This window comes from Tyto alba, unplaced genomic scaffold (assembly GCF_018691265.1).
Source record: "Tyto alba isolate M040663 unplaced genomic scaffold, T.alba_DEE_v4.0 Super-Scaffold_17, whole genome shotgun sequence".
Classification (NCBI taxonomy): Eukaryota; Metazoa; Chordata; class Aves; order Strigiformes; family Tytonidae; genus Tyto; species Tyto alba.
In genome coordinates this window covers 10981776-11006519 of record NW_024881279.1, presented here as the reverse complement: position 1 = coordinate 11006519, position 24744 = coordinate 10981776, and the positions used below count along the sequence as shown (strand labels likewise).

The 24744-nt window shown below is 49.0% G+C and overlaps 1 protein-coding gene across 9 annotated transcripts in view; it reads left to right on the top strand.

Annotated features, from left to right (window-relative positions):
- Nucleotides 1-8134: 8134 nt before the first annotated feature.
- Nucleotides 8135-24744, top strand: part of EBF1 (EBF transcription factor 1) — a 283775-nt gene continuing 267165 nt past the window's right edge. For 8 of the 9 annotated variants that reach the window (XM_042790406.1, XM_042790401.1, XM_042790405.1 and 5 more), the window contains exons 1-5: nucleotides 8135-9093; nucleotides 10506-10662; nucleotides 10991-11054; nucleotides 11293-11348; nucleotides 20568-20641. In XM_042790406.1, the coding sequence (XP_042646340.1) occupies nucleotides 8960-9093; nucleotides 10506-10662; nucleotides 10991-11054; nucleotides 11293-11348; nucleotides 20568-20641 (485 nt within the window). In that variant the 5' untranslated portion in view covers nucleotides 8135-8959. Of the gene's footprint in view, nucleotides 9094-9850; nucleotides 10164-10505; nucleotides 10663-10990; nucleotides 11055-11292; nucleotides 11349-20567; nucleotides 20642-24744 lie in introns of those variants that run through there. The other variant, XM_042790407.1, reaches the window with a different exon arrangement.

Genomic DNA, 24744 nt, shown 5'->3' with positions numbered 1-24744 from the left:
TCATGTTCCAGCCTTGCAGGCTTTTCTATTGGGATTAGCTTTAAGGGGCTCAAGTTGTTGAAGGGTTTTTCTACTGATAAATGGATTGAGACCCATATTTTAATCTCACATCATCAAACATTCATCAGATACTCTTGGTCATTACTGACAGAGCCAGGTATGAACTAGTGACCTAGCAGTAAAAGGTCCCATTAGCAATTTCCTTAAACTGTCAAGTCATTGCATAACACAAATGAAATGCAATGGGATTTTTTTTTTTTTCCACAGGTAAAGGCAGTGGGTTTCTGCCTGATTTTTATTTACTGATGACTGTGTTACCAAAGCACTCTGTTAAAGTCTTCATGATCTCACGTAAGCCAGAAATATGAAGACATACAAAGATGGGGTACATCAGCCAAATGCAGCCCCCTCGCACAGGGCGGCTGCGTGGTCCCGCAGTGCCATGCAAACATCACCCATTTGTTTCCATGAACTGGAAGAGTCCCGGAGGCAAATCCCATCCTCACCGCGCCGGGTGCAGCGCACGCACCCATGCCAAGGTGGATCTGGGCGGCGTGCGTGCTGCGCTCCGCAAGCAATAAAAGCAGAGACTGACAGGCGTTCAGAAAAGCTTCTTTGGCTCACGTCACACTGCACTGTTCTTTTACCAGCAATTTCTGTATCCACATTCTCTCTTTCTTTACAGAATCATTTGAAGAAATAATGTGTGAAGGGGAAAAAAAAAAATTACCTCCGGCAGTCGTGTTATAATGGCTCTTGTGCTGACAGCCCTTTGGGAACAGTGGCAGCAGCGGGGTAAGTATATATGACATCTTTGTAGTGATAAAGAAACAAATAAATGTTCCCATTAACACTCCATCAGGTCAACAGCTATTCCAGACCGACACGATGTTAGAGGAACCGGTTTGATTCATATCATCTAAGACACACTTCTCTTGCAACATATCTTCTGGAAGGCACATAAAACAGAGATCCTGCTCTAACCAGGTGGAGTCATTAAAGAATCAGTGAACTTTTTACAAGTTGCTTGAAATACCCTGGCTAGAATCCAGCTCCAGTGCTGTTGCTGTGTCTGTTCAACAGTTCCTTCATCACACCATGACAATGACTCTGTTTCAGTGCTGGAGGAAGTAATTTCTCCATACATTGTTTTTAACACATTTTGGGAGGCTTCTGAATGCTTCCTAAGCCCTGCAGTGAGATCAGTGGGATGTGAGCCTTACCATAAAAATCTGCTCGGGCAGCATGAGCAGCATTTGTATATCATCCATAATGAATGTGTGTGCATATGGAACAAACACACACACACACAGATGCCTGCTCCGACAGGCTACCCTTTCCCTATGTAAGTCAGTGCAAGTTGTGCTTGAGCAAGTACTATGATGTTGTGCTCCCTTCACAAATGTTAGTGAACAACAACTTCCAAAAAATTTCTATTCAGCAGTGTTTAAGCACACTTTAGTTCTGCTAGAATGTAGACTTTAAAACAGGTACAGACTTTCTAACTAACACGGGATAACCCAGAGTTCCCAATGAGCATGGTGCTTCCTTCCTATGTAATGGGCACTGTCTCATTGTCTCTTTACCAGAACTTTTATTACTTCTTCACACAGGTTATATATTTTTGAGAAAAGGTCCTGAGAAAGGACATGAGAAGTCCAGGTGGATGTCTTTTGGTCTGCCTCAAGTCACACAGATCATGGACAAAGATAAAACCAAAGAAATCTCCTCTTCTGGATCATGCAAAGCCAGGGACTCAAACTTCAAGTTGTCCAAAGCACTGGAAAGTACATATAAAAGTGAGTATCTCTTTGTATCTTGAATTTCATTGCAACCAAAGCACTTCTGTGCTGTATTCTGGCAAAATCTCACTGGTCAAAGGTATGTTTCCAGCTCCAGGCAAAATGTCTGAGCCCAGATGATGAACTTAGTTCTGCTTCTGCTGAAATCATAAGACCTTCTGATGTTAACATGAGTGCCAGAGAAAACAGGTTTCAAAATGGTCAGGACAAAAAGATCAGCCAAATCCTGAGCAATCAGGTCCTAGACATAGAGAACATAACACTTGCCAGCAAGTTATATGTGTCTCTTATCACTCCCTTATTTGAAGGAAGAGCCTGAGATTTTGGAGTATGCCCTTCAAAAGAGCTTGTGCACCTTTAAAGTCTATATCCCAAGATGCAAAATCCTCAGAGTTTGTGTAAGTGTTTAAAAGGGGATATAAATTCCTGAGTCACTTAAATACTGATAATGTCCAGTCTTGATACAGCAAAGCATGTGACAACTTTAGTAGATGTTTAAATCCATTCCATGTAATATGCTTAAATTCATCCTCTCAGAGGGAGGCAGTGCATGCCTCTGGGTTTCTCTTTTCCCTCTTAAATGGGAGACATGTACTTACATCTCCCTAAAGCCAATAGCAGTTGATTATATGTTTACATGCTTTGCTGAACTGACAATGTAAAAATCATAGCAAGATTTTTTGTGATAAAATAACCATAATCTGTCCAGTGGCTGCCAGAATAAACAAATAAATACAAGATAGCCTTAAACGTATTGCAAACTTGTGCAAGTACTGTAGGGAATGGAAATCTGCAGCTCTTCATCTATGGCGTAGCGCAATTTCCACCAATATAGTCAAGAAACTGATTTAATCTGCTCTTACCTGTGAAAGTAGAGAGTGTTATCCCTTTGGAGGGACAGTTTGCCCTTTTGGCACGAGTAGGGCCGCCAAGAGGGTCCCATGGTGTGCTAGGCCTTGGGGGGCTCTTGGGACAGAGCTGCCCTGTCCCTGTCACTAGCCCCACGGGCCAGCGCTGTGGCCCAGTTACCCCCGCGGCCGCGTTTACCCCGGGGGAGCATCAGCGCTTGGCGGCTGCCGGTGGCTGGGCGAGACGCCGGGCCCTTGCCCACGAACCACAGCACTGCAGGCTGCGTGGGCACCCCGGGGATTTGGGGTGCCCCCACAGCCGCCAGCACCCCCCATCCCCACCCAGGTGGGTAATTCGACTCTGCACCGCCTGGGCTCAGAATGAATTCGCTGTCAGAGGTGGGGACGCGGGAACCCCCTGGGACGGACGGGTGCTGCTCTCTCCCCCCGTACCCCCCCCCCCCCGCTCCCCGCGGCCGCGATGCCGGCGGGCGCAGCTCCCCCGCGCGGCCGCCAGGTGGCGCCGTGGCCACGCGGCGCGGCGGCCCCCGGCACCGCCCCCCCCCCCCCCCCGCCAAACCGGGGGCGCTCGGATCGGGGGCGGGGAGGGCACCGGGGAAAACTCACTTCCCCGGCCCGTGAGAGCGGAGGTGGGGGTGCCCTCCCCTGTTCCCCCGCCCGTGCAGCCCCATGCGGGGCTTGCCCCGACGTAGTGCTACAGCTTTGCTCGCCCCCCGCTCCCGGGGAGTTGCCTCGGGGGGGCTCCTACCCAGGACCGTAACAGGGAGGGCTGAGCTGGAGGAGGGGGAAGTATCCCTTCATCCCGTCCTTCTTCCGACGGGCCCCTGGAAGAGGGTCTGCTTCGTCGGAATCTTGCTGACACCTGACAGCCTCCCTGACCCGGGGTCCTGCACCCGCCCCCGGGGCACCCCGAGGTGGATCCCAAACACCCCCCCCCCCCCTTCTCCCCCAGGCCAAGACGGGCAAATGTTTCCCTCAGTGCCCTGCTGCTTCGGACCCGTGGGAGTTAACCCTGCTCCAGGGCTGGCAGCCTCCCCCTGCCCAGGGGTGAGAGCCCTGACGCCCCATCCCAGCTGAGGGCAACCCAGGGGGGTCCCCAGCTCCAGTCCCCAAGGGGTAGGGGAGGCACGAGGAGGAAAGATCCTGGATGAAATGTTTCCATCTAGGTTGCCTGATACTGCTTCTTCATGGCAGCTAGGGTAAAAAGTGGGGTTCTGCTGACACTGTGCAGTGGACAGACACTCTGTCTGGTCCCAGAGGCATGCAGCCTTCTTCCTCCTGAACAGGGCAGGCAAAGTATCCTCTCCCAATCCTCAGTCGTCTGAGTTTTTTCTCCTCTTCTTCTCCACAGGAGTAAGCCAGGTAGGAGGAATAACCCTCCCCTAAGTAGCTGAATAGTGTCATCACCTGCCAGGGCAGACATTGGATTTACCTGTGAATGGAAAGTCTTTGGATCAAAACAGGAGCCTGTTGGCCGTAAGAAAAATACTCATGAAAAGCATCTTTGCCGGGGAGGATATGAGTGAACTGTTCCCAAACCCTTAAGCCCCTTCCATCTCTGCATCAGCAGAAAGGGCAGGTATGTGCTCAGACCCCCAGTGCTCTGCTTCCAGTCCCACCTTGAGAGGATAGGCTGCTTTTCCCTTTCCCCCCATCGGCACGTGTCTGTTGTTCATCTGCTGCCTTCTGAGAAGGGCAGGAAGGAGCACAGTCCCTTTGGGGGTGCCTCATCCAGCTGCAAAGGTCAGGGATGAGGGAGCAGAAGGTTTCCCTCTCAGAAATTCTCATTTCCAACCACTTCTTCCCGTCCTTGGGGTCTGGGCAGAGGGAAGTGGGGCCTGACTGTCCCCCCTATGCCGGGAGCCCAGGGCAGAGGGAGCGGGGACTGGAGGCAGGAGGAGGGAGTTGTTCTGGATAAACTCCAGGTTAGAGGCGAGAGGGGCCTTGGGCCAACTTGGAAACCGTGTCAGGGTGGGGGAGAGGCCTTTCCCCACGCAGGACTCTGCTGTGCTCCAGCACCTCTGTCTCCAGACTCACAGCGGTTGTATTTGTCCTCCAGAGTGAAACCTCCTTCCATGGCCACCCCATTCAAAGGCCTCAAAACCAGTTGTTCCCCAGGAACCCTGTTTTTTCCTATATAGATTAAGCAAGCCAGGGTCAACCCATTCCTCCTCCTCTCCCTTCCACTGGCATTTAGATCTCAGTGTTGCCCCATGCCTGCTAGCTATCATGACTGGGGACACTGTGACCACATCCCAGTCCTGTTTGTAATCTGCTCTTACCTGCATTGTAAAGTTGCAGCTTATGGGTTTGTGTTGCTGGGGTAAAATCCACAGCTCAACGGTGCAGCTCTTGCTCGCTTTGGGAGCAAAGCGTTTAGTCACCCCTGGGCGCAAATCGCAGCCTGCAAGTCTGTGTGTGTTTTTATTCTGCGTTGTACGTTGGGAGCATTTAACTGGGGCTCACAGGGAAGCCTTGCTGCCATGTGCCTGAGTTTCCCTCTGCAGCAAAACAGTTCAGTGCCGAGTCCCAGCCAGCCCACCAAGGATTCCCTCGTGGCAGGCTGCGGAGTGTCCTCCTGCTCGGTTTGCCACGCTGAGGAGAGGACAAACCCAGCTTTCCACACAAACACTCTCTGGCCTCGTAACCGGTGTGACAGTGGAGCTCTTGCAGCAGCGGCTCTGCAGCGGCAGTCGGTGGAGCGCGGTGGCGTTGGTCCAGAGACCAGACCCAGGCGGTGTGGAGAAAGTGAGTCCTAAAGGCAACTAGGAATTCTTTAAAATAAAAGCCCCACTACGCTAAGGTTGGCCTCTGTGGGGTGGATGAAGCACTGAAGTCTCCTTCCCTGCTGCCAGCTCTTTTTATTTTTTTTTTTTTTTCCCTCCCCAAAGTCCTGACTTTCTCACCCCCTCCTTGTTTCAGCTCTGCTTTTCTTTCACGCTTCTGTGCGGGTTGAGCCAGTGATTAACTCTTTCATCCTTGCAGCAATTAGTTAGTGGCTTCGAGACTACCCGCAAGCCGTGGGTGGGACATCTCCCCCAGCCCTCAGCAAGAGCCCCCGGGAGCTTGCCTGGTGTTTGGCACAGAGGCGTGCGCCTGTATGTGTGTGAGGAGGAAAGTAGTGGAGAACTTGTCACTTTTATTGTCGTGGCTGGCTGTCCCTGCCCGGTGGAGGTGCCCTCAGACTGCTGCTGGGATGCTGTTCCCTTCAGCATCCAGGAAAACGGTCCCCTGATCCCCTGAACAGATTTGAAGGGCAAAATCTGCCAACTGCTCAGTATATTGATTCAAATGCATTATTCCTCCCTGGGCAGATCCCTGCCCTGGGAAAGGAGCAATCAGTGCAGGTGCAAATAGCTTTTAATTGCAAAATGTATCTCACTGTGGAGGCATTTAGGCTGGATATGATACAAGTACTACAGCAGCAGCCTGAAGAAGACCAATAAGCCAGAGCGCTGCAGGGGCCAAACAGCTCCTATGCAATACCTATGGCGTAAATATTCATGTATGGCTGTATGGCTGTGTTCTCCCACATATCCCTGAAATATGACACGGTAGGATTATGTGAAGATTCAAATATCATCTGCAGGGAATGTGAAAACTTGCTGCCCGTGACGGTTCCTGTGTGAGAATGTGCCATGCTTTGGGTGCGGGTGTTCTGCGTGCGGACTCGCCGGGAGCCGAGGGTCAGGCTCAGGTTCTCTGTGCCAGCGAGGTGCTGGCAGTGGGCTGGGCGCCTGGTTTGGGGACAGAGCTCTCTGGCCGAGCTTTAGCCGTGTGCTCAGGCGGCCGTTGCACATAAGGTGATGTACAGCTGGCGGGAAGAGGGTCCTATAGAGTTGTCAGACTGCCTTAGGGTGCCCATGGAGCTGGATAGCGGTGCTTATAGCACGTTGTACCTGGGCGCTCTGTTCTCCGGGCCAGGTCGGGGCCCTTAGCTCCGGACGGGGCGGATGCGGGCTCAGCCCGGCCCGGTGGGGCTCCGCTGCCCCCCGCGGGAGCTCCGCTGCCCCCCGCGGGGCTCCGCGCAGCCCCGGGAAGGGGCGGACAGCAGCCGCCCGCCCCGCCCTCCCCCGCCGCTCCCAGGGCAGCATCTCCCGCACCTCGGGGGGCTGGGGGGGGGGGGGGGGGGCGGGATGGATAGAGGAGCACGGGAGCAATTCAGACGTAACCCCGGCATTTCGGAGGTTACCCTCCACAAAGCAGGGTCGAGGGGTCCCCTTCGAGCCTCCGCGATGTGACATCGCCCTGGAGGGGGGCGAGTAGCCGGGCTTGCCGAGACGCACCAGGTTTTATTTCTATTTGTAAACGCCGTGCAAGCCTGTATTTGGGGAGGCATAACCCACGCAGCCGGCACAGCGCACTCCCTCCCGCGGCAAGAGCCCGTGGGGGAGGCGGTGGCCGGACCCCGAGGCGCAGGCTAGCGGCTCGGCAACCACGCGAGTTGTGCGGGGGGGAAGGATGGGGGTTGATGCCGGGAGACCCACGGGAGGCAGGTTGGAGAGCCCGCGGAGAGGTGCGGAAACCGCGCCCGCTCCGCCGCCGTGCAGCCAGCCCAGCGCTTCTCCAGTGAGGGCAGGAATTGGTTTTATTATTAGTATTTTCCCTAGAAAAAAAAAAAAATAGGCTTCCTAGAAAAGAAATCGGACTTTCTCCGTCAACTGTCCTGTTCGGAAATTGGGTGTTTCTGCCTCAAAGCAGCGCGCCGCTGCCCGGGAACGGGGCGGGAATCGGGGCGAGCGTTGGGGGTTCAGCGGGGTTTTGGGGATTAGCAGTGGGGAAGCTGGCGAGACCCGGGGCAGGTTTTGCCCCCACGCGTGTTTCCAGCGGCGTTTACGCTGGGAATAACCCCGCTGCGTGAGACGGACTCTCCTTCCCGAGCTGGGGCAGGGGCCACCGCCGGCGGGGGACCCCCGGCTTTGGGCAGCCGGGCTCGGGGGCGACAGTCTGGCGCTGCGGGGGGGAGTGAGCGGGATGTGAGGGGGGCTCGGCAACCCTCGCAATTAGCGCTGCTGCTTGTCCCCGTCGGCTGCGGGCTGTGCGGGAGCCAGGGGCGCGGCGCCCTCCTGACGCGGGGGGGGGGGGGGGTGTCGGTGCGGGGAGCGGGGGGTGTCCCTGCAGGGGGGTGTCCGTGCCCGCCTCCCCCTCGTCCCCCCGTTATTCGGTCCCGGCGAGCAGCGCCGCCGCCTCGTTAATGAACAAAGGCGCGATCGTGTTTGTGTTAACGCCCCCCCACACACACACACACCCAACCCCCGGGGGGGGCTTCGGGGCAACTTTCCCCCGGGCCGACCGGGCCGTCTGGGCGGGGCTATGCTAAGGAGGGGGGGCGTGGCCTCGCCCCCGCGGCGGCGACTCGTGGGCCGCCATTGGCGGCGGCGCCGTGAGGTGGGTGGGGGGGAAGCGGTGACGCGATGCAAATGAGGGGGCGTGGCGGAGGCCGCCCCGCCCCCCGCCCGCCGGGGCTGCGGGGCTCGTGTTCGGCGGCGGGGACAGTCAAAGTGGCTCCCATAGGGAGAGACGGCGAGTCCGCCCCGGCGCTGCGGGAGAGGGAGGGGGCGCGGGCACCGGGAGCCCCAGGGTCTCCCTCCGTCCGTCCGTCCGTCCGTCCGCGCCGCCGCCGCGGGTGCGCCCCTCTCGCTCCCTTCCCGGCGTGCGCCCGGCTCCGGCAACTCGCTTCCTGCGCGGCTGAAGGAGGGAGGAGAGAGCGCTTCGGCTGGGAGAGGAGAGAAGAAAGAGGGAGAAAAGAAAGAAAGAAAAGAGAGAGGGGGGAAAAGGGGGGGGGGAAACTTGCCTCTCTTGTCACTGGAAAATGACACTTGATGTAGCAGAGCCTGCCGCAGCTCCCGTTCGTCCTATTGTTTCTTAAACTGCCATCTGAGATTTTTTTTTTTTTTTTTTTTTTTTTTTTTTGCCTGCTGCCATCCGAGGGGTGTCTTCATACAAAAGGGACTTCAAGTACTCCTCCGGCTTGCGAGCGCTGCAACCACCCCCCAGCACCCCGCCAGCCCCTCCGAGCACCCAAACAAACTGCACACGCAGCAAACAGCAGCAACAAAACCGGGCTCTGATTGCCTCTGGATTTTTTTTTTTTTTTAATGTGCGTGCCTGTGTTTGCTTTCTCTGACTTGCTTTGATTCCAGAGATCAGCTGCAGAGAGAGAAAAAAAGAAAGAGAGAAAAAAACCCATATATAACAGTTCGCCTGGCGATTTTATCACTTTTTTTTTTTTTTTTTTTTTTTTTTTTTTGAGTAAAGAAGGAAGATTTGCGCCGTTGTTTCTGATTCATGTTTGGGATTCAGGAAAGCATCCAGCGGAGTGGGAGCAGCATGAAGGAAGAGCCCCTCGGCGCGGGGATGAACGCGGTGCGGACCTGGATGCAGGGAGCCGGCGTCCTGGACGCCAGCACGGCCGCTCAGAGGTAGGCAGGCTCCGCGCCCGCGCCCCGCTCCGCGCCCCGGGGCGCATGCCGCCTGCAGCGCTGCTCCCCGCGGGCAGCGCCTTTCCCCCCGCACCAACAAAAAGCCGGCTCTGGAGCTCTGCTAACAGCAGTGAGTTTCGCGTAGATGTCGCCAGTTAAATATTTATCCCTCTTGTCCCGTAGGAATGACTTTTAATTAAATAATAATAATAATAATAATAGGAAGCGGCGAGTTTCGCTAGGTAGGAATAGGTCGGGTTTAATCTTTCTAGCCTCTTGTGTTCGCGCGGAGGAAGGAGTTCTCAAAACTATGTTTGCTGCTAATTTAGTCTTAAGATCTCCAAATGACACTTTCCTCCTCCGATAAGCAGCGAGTTATGCACGGATATATCCAAAATATATTTCTCTACCTCGCTTTCTTATCCCCGTCAGAATCAACAGCCTCCCTTCTTCTCTTCCGATAAGCAGGGAGTTTTGCAAAGCTTTCTCGGGGAGAGATTTAATTCGAAGCTCCTTCGCAAAACCACTGCCACTTATCTTAGATTTTTTAAAAGAAATCCTTTCAAGCAGGAGGTGGATTTGGCGAAGCTGCGCCCAGCCTCGCATTCTCTCTTATTTTTCCCTCTTCCCATCCTCTTCCCGGCGAAAAAAACAACCCAACCACCAACCCCAAACCCTTATGCTGGATTCGCATCCTGAGCCCTGGAGCCGGCATCAGCTAAGAAGTTTAATGTTGACATCTCCCGGTGTCTCCCACCTCGCCCCGCACCCCTCCCTTTGGAGCCCTCTAAGGAAGGGAAAGTTTCTGCAGGGACAACCCTGAAATATTTCAAGTTGTCTCCTCGGCTGCCGTCGCGGTGTTTACCCACCACTCCGGCGAGGGGAGGAAAGGCTCGCAGGACTGAAACTGAAAGATAAGGCACATGGGTGCTTGGGTGACAGCTTGGAGCCGAGTTTGAGAAGTGGCAGGACCAATGCCGCTCCGTGGGGCAACGCGCCGGCGGGGCTGAGCGCGGCTCCCCCGCCATGCAGGGCCGGCTGCGGGCGGGCACGGCCCCCGGGGAGGGCTGGTGGGTGCCGGTGGTGGGTGCCGGTCCCGGGGGGGCTGCCTGGTGCTTGGGGTTCGCCGCAGGGCGGGGTGGGGCCGGGTCTGTGCCGCGCTCCCGGCTCCGCGGGGTTTCGGCGTGGCAGCCCTTGAGCACGCCTTTCCCCTCGCCCGGGGCGAAGAGCCCGGGGGCGATCCGGTTTGGGGGGGGGGATGGGATGCTCAGCCCCGGGGGAGCCCAGCCAGGTCCCGGCGGGGGAAGGCACGGGCCCGGGAGTCTGGAGAGGGGGGGGCTCGGGGCGGGGGGGGGGGAAACGTGAGGCCGCGTCGTCGAGGCTGCCGCTAACCCGCGTCTTTCTGGTCCCAGCGGAGTGGGTCTGGCCCGGGCTCACTTCGAGAAGCAGCCTCCTTCCAACCTGAGGAAGTCCAACTTTTTCCACTTCGTCCTGGCTCTGTACGACCGGCAGGGGCAGCCCGTGGAGATCGAGCGCACCGCCTTCGTGGGCTTTGTGGAGAAGGAGAAGGTGAGTAGCCCGGCGCCCCGCGGGGGCTCGGCCGCCTCTCTCGGGCCCTCCCCGCTTCGCTCCCCCGGAGCCGCCGCACCGGTTTGTCTCCGGAGCCGCCGCCGACTCCCGGGCGCCTTATTCTTCCCCCGTCCCGGGGAGCAGCCGGGAAGGGGGTGTCCCCTCATCCCTCTCTGTTCCTGGGGCAGAGGAGGGGGCTGAGAGCTGCCCCGTCCAGCCCCGGGAGCACCCGGCATACGAGTGATGGAGAAGCTTCATATGATATATATATATATATTATTTTTTTTTGTCTTTTTCCTCCGGCCTCCCGTGTCCTCTCTGACTTCAGGAAGCCAACAGCGAAAAGACCAACAACGGGATCCACTACCGCCTGCAGCTGCTCTACAGCAATGGTAAGGGCTGGGAGCCCCCCGGTGTCCACCCCACCACCCCCCCGCTGCCGCCGGCTGCCCTCCCGTCGCCTCCTCGGCTGGGAAGCCCATCAGAGCCCCGGCTCCCCTCCGCTCCGCGCATCCCCGCGCTCGGGGACTGGGCGCTGCCAGCGCTGCCGGGACACGGGCGGCCCCGGGCGGGAGCCCCGGCGCGCTGCCGCCGGCCGGCCCCGCTCCTCACGCCTCTGCCTTCTTTCAGGGATCAGGACGGAGCAGGATTTCTATGTCCGACTCATCGACTCCATGACCAAGCAGGTAGGTGCTGCGGGGGACGCCCGCGAAAGGGGGGGGAGCGGGGCGGGAGGGGGGTGTCTGTTTGAGCTGGGGGGGTGTGGGGGGGTGGGGGGGTTGGCAGCCGTCGGGGCGGCCCCCGGGAGAACGGCTGGGCGGCCCGCGGAGGCGAAACCCGCCCCCGCCGCGAAGCGAAGCGGCTCAGCCCCGGAGGGGAAGGGGCTGCCCTCCTCCCGCGGGGCACGGCCGCGCTCCCCGCTCCGCACCCGCGCAGCGGTGGGGGCTGCAGGGACCGACCCCGGCGTCGGGGGGCTGCGAGGAGGGTCCCCGCGGGACCCTGCCCGCCGCCGGGCTTGCTTGCTCCGAAAAATACAGGCGACTCCTCCAGCCGTCCTAGTCCGGGCTGGGGCTGGTTTTGCCGCTTAATTAATAAGAATTAACCTCCGGCCTCCCCCAGGCCACCGAACGCCGCCAGCACCGGCCACGGCTCAGGCGCGGGTCTGGGTCTGTCGCCGTGTCCCCGGGCTCACGGAGCAGCGCTCGGGTCGTGGCACACGATCGGAAAAGCCTCCGACACGCGGCGTGGGGAGCGGCGAGCTCGGTGCCGGACCTCGGGGAGGGCTGGCGGGCTGCAGACCTTGTCAGGGGATTAACCCTAATTTTGAGCTTGCTCTTTAGCTTCCCAAACGGAGTAATAACGTGCGTGCTTACCTGTAAAAAATGCTTTCCGTATGAAAACGGTATTTTTACCAAGAGACTGTCTGAACAAATCGATTCTCTCTTTTTAAAAATATTTGTTACTCTAGCTTTTTCTTCTGCTCCCGTCAGAATTTTTTTCTCTTGTAATAAGTTTCCTTTAAATAGTTGGGATCGCTTGTAAGCCTTTTAATCCTTAAAATATGTTTTTTCCCTCCTAATCTGTTTTACATGTTAAAGAAAATTATTGAATTTTATTTAGGAAAAACATTAAGCTTTTTTTTTTGTACCGATAGGAAAAGTCAGTCCCTCTATGTTGTCTGTAGGGAAAAAACTCTTGGCTTGTATTTGGGTTTCTTTTCTAGAGAAAAACATAAAGCTCTAAGGGCTGAGTTTGTTTTAGAAAACTCTCTTTGATGGTCCCAAAACATCTTTTCCTGCTATTGAAGACTGTCTTTCAACAGGAAAAAAAAAAAAAAAAAAAAAAAAAAGAAAAAAAAAAGAAAAAAGGAAAACTTGGATGAATTCTACTAAAGAATCCACTATGCATCTGAACTCTGTTAAACTATACATTTCCAAACAGAGCCCATTCCCTGTAGGAATTGAAACAGCAGCGACATACCCTCCTTCATAACAAATCTTGGAAAGCATTTGCTGTTATTCCTTGTTTTTCAGGCACAAATTGGTTAGTTTGTGTTAAAAGTAACAAAATCTTCCTGATATATGAACTCTTTTTAGTCCTTTTGGAGCTTATGTATTTCACTGTAGACTGTATGAGAGAGACTATCAATAAATATTATCTTTAAATAGCTTTCCTATCATTACGGAAATGCAAAAGCCTCTGTTCATAATCCTGCTGAAAACAGAGCCCTGAACTCATGTAGAGCAGCGGATTCAAAATAATTTTCTTAACAAAGGCATCTTGCATATGAAGAGTTCATCCTAAGGCACTGTTTGACCTCTTGGTCTCTCATTATTATCAAGTCATCAGAGGGTCTTTGGAGAGAAAGGGGAAAAAAAAACCCCCGAGATACAGTTTATTTGTAAAACCTACCATGTAGCTTTAAAGCACATTCACAATGAAGAAGAAGAACAAGAAAAAAAAATATCTGTCTGATTTCAGGAAGTCTTACAAAAACAAAGTTAGTGCAAATTACAGATTTTGGGGAAAGTGCAATGGAGCTGAGAAGTGAGGATTTAAGAACAAAAGCTCTCTGAACTTACATTAGAAAACGGTGAGCGAAAGGCTATTTTAGACGCAAACATGTTTGCTTACGTATTAATTTCATGAATATAATTTCTTTAGGCATGACTATAATTGCTTATGAAAAGTAGGGCATTGTCATGTCAAAACTGTGGCAAGTGCCACTCTGACATTTTTGAGGGGGCCAGGGGGCTAAATTCTCCCTCTTCTTTTTTAATTCTTTCTTTTTTAAAGTGAAATCATTTCAGAGTTGCAATCGCTTCAGTTACTGAATGCTTATTAGGAAGCGAAGTACGACACATGACAGAAGCCCACCCAAATGTTGAATATATCATTTATATTTTACGACAGTGAATTATATAGAAGATTCTCAAGTAACTTTCAAATCATCAAACTGTAATTAAATATTGCAAAGACTGTCTGAAAATTCTTTAATTTTTAATGAAAGTTAAATATATATTGTCAGTCTACTTGAAGGTGTAGTATTTTAATGCATGACGCTCAGAACAAATTGGATAATGAAATGATTACTTTTAAATGAAACTGTTGCAGAAGCATACATGTTTCAGCTGGCAAGTATCTTCTCAATACTCACACATGAGCATTCACACACTCAATAATTGTGAATTCCCAGACTGAAATTACAGCTACTCTGAGGTTTCTGGTGGCAAATTAAAAATCCCACAGAAGCAAAGCTTGAGTGAGTTAGGTTCCCCAGATCACAAAGGAAAGTATCTGTGGCTCTTTTATATATATATATATATATATATATATATATATATATGTTTTTTTTTTTTTTTAATATGGATAAATCAGATTTAAATGTATTCTCTCTGTCTCACAGTTATAAATTGCAAGGTTTTGTACAGCTGCAGATTATTAAGTTAGGTAAGATAAAATAAAATCCATTCTGCAAATCAGACCTAGATTTCTATATATAGGATTGTTACTCATAGATTTAACATAAATGCCCCATTAGCAGCATGCACTGTATCAGCAGGTAGACAGACGTGGCTTTGCTATGCTGGCTGCTGTGTATGTAATAAATAGTAGATGTTCCTGCTCCTATAGAGTTCTTGGTCTGAGTAAGTCGGGGGTTCGTTTGTGTGGCTGTGCCCTACTAAGAAACTCCCGGCAAGTGTCCTGTCCTAGGTGGAACACGGGGATCCACGTGTCCCGTTGTGCGTGTGTGTTCTCTGTCAGCTGTGATGCCGTGTGGGAAGCGGGGCTGGAGAGTGGCCTTAGTGAAGTAACCAAGAATTTTATTGTGAACTACACCCCAGGGCAGATCTGGGGTGTCGGTGTGAACTATGCACGCGCTGCCCTTAAACAGGAGCTTTCGCTGCATGCGTGCTCCTTGGTAGCCTGGGTTGTGGGACTTGCGAATGGGAAACCCAGGCAGGATTGGTCTCAAAGTGCATAATTTCGAGTTCTATTCGGGATAACATGGTTGGCCGTTGGTGGTTGCCCCAGAGAAGTGTTGGGTAAGATGGGAATTACATGCCTTTGAGGGGTCTCGCCACATTTCCAAAATGTGTCCCTGTCATTTAAAAATTGTAAATGCTATGCACAAATCGTTAATGTTGCGGAGAAGTTCTTTTCAGTTAGGGTAACAACACTCAGTGTCAATACCAGCTTAATTAAATTTTCTTTTATGTTATCTTGGCACCTCATTTTATGTCGGGATCACATTCTTAATGCGTTCAAAACCCTGTAGGATCCCAAACTTTATAGCTGTTGCTTTCCGTAAAGCAGCAGCTCCTACTGCAGTAGGTCTGGCTCTAACAATGATGCACTTTGAAATTGCCTGCAAAATGTGAAATATGTCTGCTCTAATAAAACTGGAATTTTTAGGCAAGTCTAAGGATTTTAATATATTTACGGAGAAGAGATGACTTCTATTTCTTCAGCTGTATTTTCATAAAGTTGAGATATTTCACTATTAGGAAAGATGGAGGAAATAAATCTGAAATACTTGTTCCCCACCCATTTTTCCTTCAGCCCGTTCTCATCCATAAGATATAATGGATGCTAATACAGCTTAGGCATCTTAAAAATCATAAGTTTTGCACGATAGCTATTGTCTATTGCTGAGAGTCCTTATGAGTCAAAAATCCTTCCTTCAGATTTAGACTGTTTATATTTCGCTTTTTTTCAGTACTTTAACTCTGGAGGCAAATGGTTTTTCTGTTGACTTCTCTATCATTCTCTGATGTCTGCAGATATTTGATCAGCTCTCTATTCTGTGCATAGCATGGCCCTTCTCTGGCAGCTACATGCATGGGAAAAAAAAATGTTATCAATAAGTTCAGAGGAGCCTCAGCAGACTCGGAGAAATTTCACACAAACATAAAACAAAACCTAACCCCTGTGACGGGGAAAGTTTACATTGCGCCAGATTTTAGCAGCTTTCTTGTGCCTTTGGTGAGATGTCAGAAGCGCAGGTGATTTTAATTTTCTTGTACAGAGAGGAGTGCAGAAGTTTGGAATTTGCATGCATGATCAGGACCTGTGTTTGGGAAAATGTAAACTCATCACAGTGGAAAATGTGTTGTTTGGAGTCTGAGGGTGAAAACAAAGCTGAGGATTTTGGAGAGACTGCCTGAGCCAGATGGCCTGGTGCATTCCCAGTCTGGCAGCCCAACTGCTCCCTCCTGTATAATATACAGCCATTTGTTCTGGGATATTTACGCTAGAGCTGTTTCCATGTGAATGTTTGAAAACCATTAAAAATGAACATATTAGGAGAGATAAATTTATTTAATTTGTGTGAATATGTCGATAAGCAGGCTGTGTATCAAAGGCAGAGGAAGACTGGATAAAATAATTAGATGCTTCTGAATTGTGCATTGAGAGACACAGCAAGAGCTAACCGTCCTCGCCCTGGGACCCAGCGCTGTGCTGCTTGTCCGGGATAAACCTCACTGGGATGAGTGGAAATTTTGCCTGGGGACGGGGTAAAAACTCAAGTAATTAAGGGTTAAGTATTCAAAGCCAAATAAATGTAATTCACAGTATTTTCTGTGTAGATATATAGTGGATACAAGCCTAATCCTCTCTGGGTGAAATTCTGGCCCATCTGAAGTCAATTGCAAAGCTCCTATTGAATTCGGTGGGGCCAGGATTTTATTTTCTCTCTGTGTGTATGGCTGTATATGTCATCCCAAATCATTTTAGTTCTGTTTTTGAAAAGACCCTCATTTTAATGAGTTTTTATTCTTCTTTTATTTCAATAAGGGAGATAGTTTGTTTTGTGAAACAGATGAGGAATTCGAAAGCGAGTGGATTTTAGATGCATGTTGGTGATTTCTTTCCTTCTCTTACTCTTTTAAAATCAAGGCCATGACATAACTGAATAATATAATGACCATGATCTCATTCCTTCAAGATTGTTTTTCGTCCAGTTCTGAAAGCAGGATTGCTTGACTGGCAAACTGACACCACGAGACGATTCTGCCCTCAGTTGTACCAGCATAAATCTGGATTTATTCAGGAATACTTAAGGAAAAAATCTGGCTCTATATTTTTCCAACTTATTCGTCAACTCTTTTAGTGCTTTATCCTGCCATCTTTACTGGGGAAAAAGTGGATTAATTGAGAACTGTAGCCTTGCCTTTTATATTATCCCCTTCCTTTTATTTTATTATATTTTTTTTTTTTTTAATGAACTCTGCCACTGAAAAGTTTAGGTGAATTGTTTGACACATGTTGTCCAGAAATGACTGCGATGTGCTCAATTTAATAATTTTTATTTGCTGGCAAGCAGTGAATTGCATTTGACTTAACTTTTTATGCAGCTTTATTTAAATGGAAGTGAGGAAGTATTATATTTTGACACTAATTTTTCAGGGCCTGGTTTTGAAATCTGTTTGTCTATGAGTGATCGTTAGACACTGGGACTTCTTGTAGAAAGGTTACTTGCGTGAGTAGTGGCTTGCAAAATGGAAGATGAATTTTGTGGGGAAATATTTAAGTTGTTCAGGAGAAGAAAAGCTATTTTGAAATACTTATGAAATAACACTGAGTTAAAACTACACGAAGTAAACAAAAAGAAAAAGACAAAGTCTATAATTTTGCACTTCCTTTGCTGGTGTTTTGTTGTGCAACCCTGATGTGTATTTGCAGGCTTATTTTTAGCGCTGCTGTGGTCTAAGTTTATACACTGTAACTTTCACTTTATCTCTCATTAATGTCATCCCTATTTGACAAAATCACGACGATGTTAGGGCAACAAGGAATCCTGCTGCAATCACCCTGTTTTAAAGCCTGAACTCTAAAAAATAATTTTAAAGAAATTTAAGATATTTTTTGTTAAGAGTAGCTTTTCAAATCTTACTGTTAAAAATTTTCACAACAGTAACATTGTAGACCCTTCCTGTAAAAATACTTCTGGCAGCTATAACGATCTGAAACTTTAGCAGTTCCTGTTTCCTTTTTGAAACTAATTGCAGAATTAATGCTTTAGAGCAGCGCAGTTTTCAAGACGGTAGAGTATCTGTATTGCTCTCAGGCAGCCATTCATGGAAGTAAACAGTTGGCGCTTTACACACCCATTCGCACAAGTAAATTGGGACATAGGAATGGGAGTTGGGGATGAGTTGCTCAGAAATGAACTCAGCAATTCCTCCCGCTTCCTAGGATTTCCTAGAAATTCCTGCAGGAATAGGGTACACGGGGGAAAACAAAATGTTCACGGGTACAACATTGGTAATTAAATGCAAATAAAGTGAAAAGCAAATCCTTAACATAGAGCAAGGCAGAAGAATGTCATGCACGCAAGGAAGGGATCACTGATGCTAAACACAACAGACAAGGTGATTATGTACCACCGTGTTGACTCTGCCCATTCATTATTGCTATTTAGTTGAGTTATTTAAGTGGGTACCTGGAGGTTAAGTAAGCATAGCAGCAGGAAGAGAAGAGGAAGAGAGAGGGGAGGGGAAAAAAAGAAGGTAAATTTTGTGCTCTGGTTTGTCATGTCTAGTGCTTCCTTGGCTTCACTGGTAACAATGTAACCCATACTGGATAAATTTATTTTAAGATTTGAAAGTCTAAGAATGAGCCAGCAGTGCTCTCTCAGGCAGTATTCCCCCTGTGTGATGCTGTGATTGTCTAGAGGTGAATGGGGACTGGAGACGTTTGTCTCTACTAAAGGCCCTGGGGGTAGATCTGCTCTTTGCCCCCACGCTCTGCACTCTCAGAGGCAGATTATTCTTTAGTTATTGATTAAGTCCGAAAAGTGCCATGAGCTTCCCCCTTGCCTGGTCTCTCCCACTGCCAGGTGGAACCTGATTTGGGGTTTTCTGGAGTCTTTGCAATGTCCCTGCTGACCGACCCCATCAGGTGTCAGCCGGTTACTTTGATTCCCTGGTTTTGGCTGGAAGAAGCTTCTCCCCATCTTCCCCTTTAACACACGGAAATGGGGCTCTTCTGGATTTGTCCCACCTCCCGATATAACACATGGATGACTGTGGTGCCATCTTCCAAGGCTTCTTGCAAACCATCTGTAGCTCTGCCGGGCACTGATGTGGAAGCACCTCAAGGTGTGGGCCAGCAATCGAGCAGGGATGTGGGGTCCCAGCAGGGCTCGGGGGGGTTTGCTGGTGTCTGTGCTGTGGGGACTTTGCATGAGCCCTGTGACAACTTTCATGTCCCCTTTATACAAGTGTTGGGTTCGCAGGTTTTGTGCCTCACTGGTGGGAATGAGGGGGTAGAAGTCAGGTGAAACTCTGTCCCTGTTAGTTGCAATGACATCAGCAGCCTCTGTTTTCTCTTATTGGCAAAAATAAACCCCACTGGCTCTCAGGTTTTAGGGGAACGCGCATAGCAAAACAAAAATGAAAGACTTAAAACTAGCAAAGATAAACCAGCCCCATTCCTGATATTATTTATGGAATAATTAAATAATTTTATAATGTGTAACATTAATATTGCATATTACTGTTAAAATGGTGTTAAAAATCAGCTAATGCTTCTTCAGATTTATGTGTCTTGAGATCTGTGCCCCCTTTGCAGGTACAACACGTCTTACCCTTGGTGGGTTATATTTGTAAGGACTGGGAAAGGAGTTTGTATGATCTTACTTCATCATATAATAAGAGAACTTATTTTTTTCTCAGTATTTTCCACATTTCCATTTCAAAGTGGTCTCATTCTATAAAATGTATTTCATCCATATACTTTTGTTTTTTATTTTCAAACCACAACACTATTTTATTGTTAGCTTTAGGATACTCATATGTTATTTTATCTGCAGAGTTTGTTCCCCAATTTCTTCTTTTTACGTCTGTACTTTGGAGGCTGAAAAGGCCACATCAAGGTCAAGGGCAGAGCTGATGCTCAGACGCAGGGGTGGTCATCCTTCCAAAGCTGGGGCTTTAACCATTGGTCCCAGATCTGGAGTGGCACCCTAAAAGATTTAGGAACCTCAGTGCTATTAAAAGATGCTGTTGCAAAGGCAACTTCTTTTCACCCTTGTTTTGCTGCTGGGGGGCTGGTGCCTGGGAACAGGGGTGGTTAGAAAACATAGTTCTGTCCGGATCAGATGGAAACCCTGTACCGAGCAGGCTGCGAGCGCTAACCTAGTTCACGTGTAATGCCGATCCCTCTCCGTTGCGGCTGGTTCTGCTGGTGGGAGCACTGCAAATGTAGGCTCTTCTTGAAATGTGAACACACTGTCCTTCCACAGTTTTAACTTAAAGGATTCTCCCTGTGCTCTCTCAGAATCAAATCTCTCCAGCTGGTTGATCCTCTGTTTGTTTTGGTATCCTCTGTGCTGGTAGGGCCTGCTTCTCACTTATTTATATCCCTGTAACTCCAGAGTTGCTCTCTGGAAAGCAGTGGATCATGAGGGTCAAGGGGAGAATCAGGCCCAGGCGCTTTCTCAGGAGCTACCAGGAAAATGCCTGGGCTGTGCAGCTTTTGTAATTAAAAATACATGAGCTCTCTCTTTTCTGTCTTTTTTTTAATGAATAGGACCTGAAGTATGTCAAGCCTTGCTGGTTTTTGTTGTTTGTTTGTTGTCTTTTTTTTTTTTTTTTCTTTTAATGCTATTAGATTTATATTTTATTCCGAATTGAAAAGAAAATTGTGGTTGTCTTGACTACTAAAAAAATCCATCCTACACACTGCTTGACAGATGTGCAACAGAGAGGAGGGAATCTAGCTGTACTTGGCTTGTGTTGTTTTCCAACTGCAAGTCTTGGAGCAGGTTTAGTGGAGACATGGTCTCTTTAGCCTGTGACTTGGCTTGCAACTCCAGCTGCACTTTCAGTTACCACAATGCCTTTTTATTTTCTCCAAACTGAACTTGATGAACAGCTAAAAATGTGTTTTATTTCTAGGCGATAGTATATGAAGGCCAAGACAAGAACCCAGAAATGTGCCGAGTTCTGCTCACACATGAAATAATGTGCAGGTAAGAAATACCCCGCTTCCAGTTAATTAGTGATGAGAAGATGAACGTGTCTCTCAAAATCTAGGTTGAACCTGCAGCTATTTTTGGACTTAAATTCATCTTTCTTGCATTAAATAATCCCAAAATAACACAGTTCAGTGTGTGTAATTAGCAGCAAGGTCTCAGTCGTCACACTAGTTTTCAATTATTTATAAAGAGTTATTCTTAACAGAACGCTACTGGTTTCCATTTAGACACCATAGCCCACAAAAGGTCTCCTCACCAAAATTAACAGTCAATTATAGTCTTCTAGCAATAAACGTCTCTGTCCCCAATTCCCAATAAAACCACCTCAGTAAGATGGCAAAATTTTTTTTTTTCCCCTGGATGTGCATTAAAACTTGAGGTCAGGAGGCCTGCTTTGTCCTGGTTGCTGCTCACACAAGGTCCCTGCTCGGCTGGAGCGGAGTAGGTGATAGTCCTCCATGCAAAAGATGTCTTCTTGTTGATTTTCTTTAAGCCTCTCTGTGCGGATTTGGCTATGCCCTGTGCTCTCTTGCCCTGAACATGCTTGTCTGGGGCTGGTCACTTAAATTCAGGACAGTCAAGTATCTTCTCTCCTGAAGATGGTACTTCTGCAGCTGCTTCCTTCTCTTTTCTGGCTGATTGAAATAGGTGAAGCCTCTTCTACTTCCTTTTTATCGCAGAGAAGGAAGCATCTTCTTGCAGTCCCCTCCGACACCTAGGAGAGCTTGACCTTGCAGTCTCATTAAAGTTAGTGGGTGTTTTTTGCATGTCTGAAAAAATAATTTGTTACATGTTATTCGATGGCAGAAAATAATTGCCTGGTGGAAGACGAGGCATTCTTGCATAAGCTTATTGTTACAATCAGTTGTTTTAAGACTGTAAAAATGCCATTGCATGCGTTGTAACTTTTACAAAACACATTTACTAAAAAGGAGTAACTTGAGGGTAAAAACTAGTACCCACTTCTAAGAGAATAAACTTGGATGAGGGTTTCCTGGTGGGGGAGAGTCTTAGACAAAATATTCAGATGGAAAATTCTCTGTTGGTCGATTTAAAAAAAATTTTTTTCATTCTTGGCAATCTGCATGTCTTGTCCTCCACGGCAGTTCCTCCCTGATAAAACCCTGGTGGAGGGCAGTGCCCTGCAATGCCAGCAGAGACAGAGCTGATCTCCTTGCTTTGCCAGCCTGGGCAAAACCCTGTGCAGCCCCCCCAGTTCTTCCTGGCAGGATTTGGAGGTTCTTAGATTTCATGTTGTATTTTTCTGGGCTGCTTTGTTTGGTAGGTTTGGTTTCTTCCAGGAAAGCAAAGATTACCCATTACAGCCTGAGAGCGATCCGAGCAGACGGGTATCTCCGAGAGGTGCCTGAGCTTCTGCTGCCTTTGGGATCTGCGACATTGCTTTGCTGAGGACTCCCGGCCTCTTCTCCCTTCCCAAATGGAAACCCAGTTGTGCTGATAACTCATAATTGCCCTAAAATTCATTGGCCCAATTAGCACCACTTTCACACTAGATACCTAGCTAGGAACAATTCATGGAAATATTAAAGGAGGCCCCTGACCTGATAAGCCTGAAGTGCGTGCTTTGCTTTTCTCCTGTAATAGACCAGTAAAACAGTGGGACTGTTCACATGAGTAAAATTAAGCACATGCTCAAGTGCCTGCATTATCAGGGTCTGAATCTGCTGTTAGTCCTGGATGATGTGCCCTCCTGATTCTTAAACAACAAGATGATGAAGTAGGAATTACATCTGCCTGCCACTCACTGAGCCATCCGTGTCAGAGTAAGAATCACCTGCTTTAATGCATTAATTTTCTTACAAATACTTTAGAAACTTAAAGAGCAAGAAGTAAACTGAAACTTTATATAGAGGGTGGAGCTTTAATGAGAAGATCAAATACCTGCATCAAAGATTTACGGCTGTTCAATATACTTTGACTGAGATAAAATTATTTCTGTTCTGGTAATGTGGAAAAATGTGTAGTCTTTTCCTTTATTAAAGCACCTTACACTTTCTTTGTTCTTAAAATTCACCGGAGGAGGAGCTTTATTATTTTCCTTTTATTTATTTACTGCTAGTCCTTGCTTTGTTTTTCATAACCATAAGGTAGAGGGGTACCAAAAAAAAAAAAAAAATCGGACCATAGTAGGCAAATGTTGTGTGCCTGGCAGGGTGGGGGAGACATATTCAAATTTCTTACAGCTCATATTAGATATTACCCATTTCCTTTTCTGCCTATACATGTGTAAGAGGGTGCTGTTTGTTTACCAGGCCGCTTGACCCTATTGCACAAATCTGTCATCTATTGTGCTGCTAACACTCTTTTAAATTGCAAATCTGATGCTCTTTAGGGGTCTAGAAGGGAGAAAAACAATATCTCTCCACACCATTCTGTTTCTCTTGATTTCTTGCCTGTTGTAAGTGGAAGTTGGGATGTGCTGAATTTGCACCAGGGGTGCAAATGCAGCCTCAATTATAAGCATAAAATTAGAGTCTGTTCCCCATTAATCAGCCCAGCTAATTGCTATGCACTACCATTAGCCATATGGTGTGAAAGACAGCTTGCTCTCCCTAAGATGAAATTTCTTCATTTCAGACATGAAATAGTGAGGGCTCTGTATTTTAAAATAGCTTGTTTTAGATATTTAATTTCTAAACAACTTTCAGCAGTGCTTTCTATCAAGGCTAACTGCATAATAAAACTTTGCATTTATGTGACAAAGCTGGGTATTTATAGTATACTACAACTATGGCACGGATAAGACAAAGAATTCAAATGTATAGGAGAGTCCTAGTTGTGGTAGGGAAGTGGGGCTGCGGTTTGCTTCAGGTGGCTGTTTATTTCAAAGGATTTCATTGTGTTTTGTCAAATATAAAACATCTACACTGTTGGCGAAAATGTTAATAGCTGGGGAGAATTCACAGCCTCAGTGGAATTTATTAGTATTGTAGGCAGCATGGGGAGGGACATCTATAGTTAATATTGCCTCAACAATTTCCATTATGAAACCTTCAGTGGCTTACAGCTTTGCCAAACTTAAACTGTTCTGGCTGAAATGTCCTTTGCAGGGTGTCAGCCTCAGGCTGACTTTCTTTGGAAAGTTTCAGCTAAAATGGTTCAGTGATTTCTGAGAATGAGGTTGGAGTAAAATATGGTTTTTGTCTGTGTAAAATAAAATCTTACAGCTGTTTTGGCAAGAAGCTCCCGTACCTCCATGCTTTGGGGTGAGGAGCCTGTTTGGGGCAGGGGTTGTCCCGACCACATCATGTGCGGGATGAAACCCACCTCGCTGGGAGTTTCTGCAACATCTCCCACATGGACTCGCTAACGACTTGTTAGAGCCTGGCAGCTAAATGATCGGAAAGTCGCATTTGCGCTGGCCACGTGCCATCGCCCCGTAATTTCTCATTGTTCATTGTCCCCGCAGAAAGCCCGAGCACGCAGATACACAAAGCAGGGCTCCTCTCACGAGCCACGCCAGGGTGGGGACAGGAGGATTTGGGGTGCCAGACATCGGGGTAAGGGGGCCATCTCCTGCACGCTCACAGCGGGGCCAGGCAGTGCGGGGTGGAGACGCTCCGTCGCAGGGAAGGGAAGGGGAGGAGGAAGGTATGGAGCAAGACGGCAGGAGGGCAGCAGGTCCCCAGAGGGTTGGAGTGAGGACAAAGACAGCAACAAAAGCTGGGAGTGGTGGTGGCCAGGGGATGGGGAGGCCTGCGAAGGGGCAGGATGGAGATGGCGTGGGGCTTGGGGGTGAGACCTGGGGATGGCGAGGATGGCAACAGGAGGGCAGAAACCTGGGGCAGGCAGAGATGGGGTGCAGGAGCTGGAGGAGGTTGTGATGGCAAGAGGCTGCATTACTATCAAGGACTACTTATTTTAAAAACAAGAAAAACCCCAAGCAAACCAATTTTAGTAGGCTTTTTCTGTGAGCCCACATGGTGTTGTGCCTGAGTCGTGGCTCTTTGCCCTGCTTGGGGAGAGGTGTCATGGAGGGGGCAGCAGGGACAAGTCCTTGCCTGCCCAGCTGCAAGAAGCCGGTGCTCAGCAACTCCCTTTCACAGAGCCTTGCTGGGAGCTGGAGGGTTCCTACG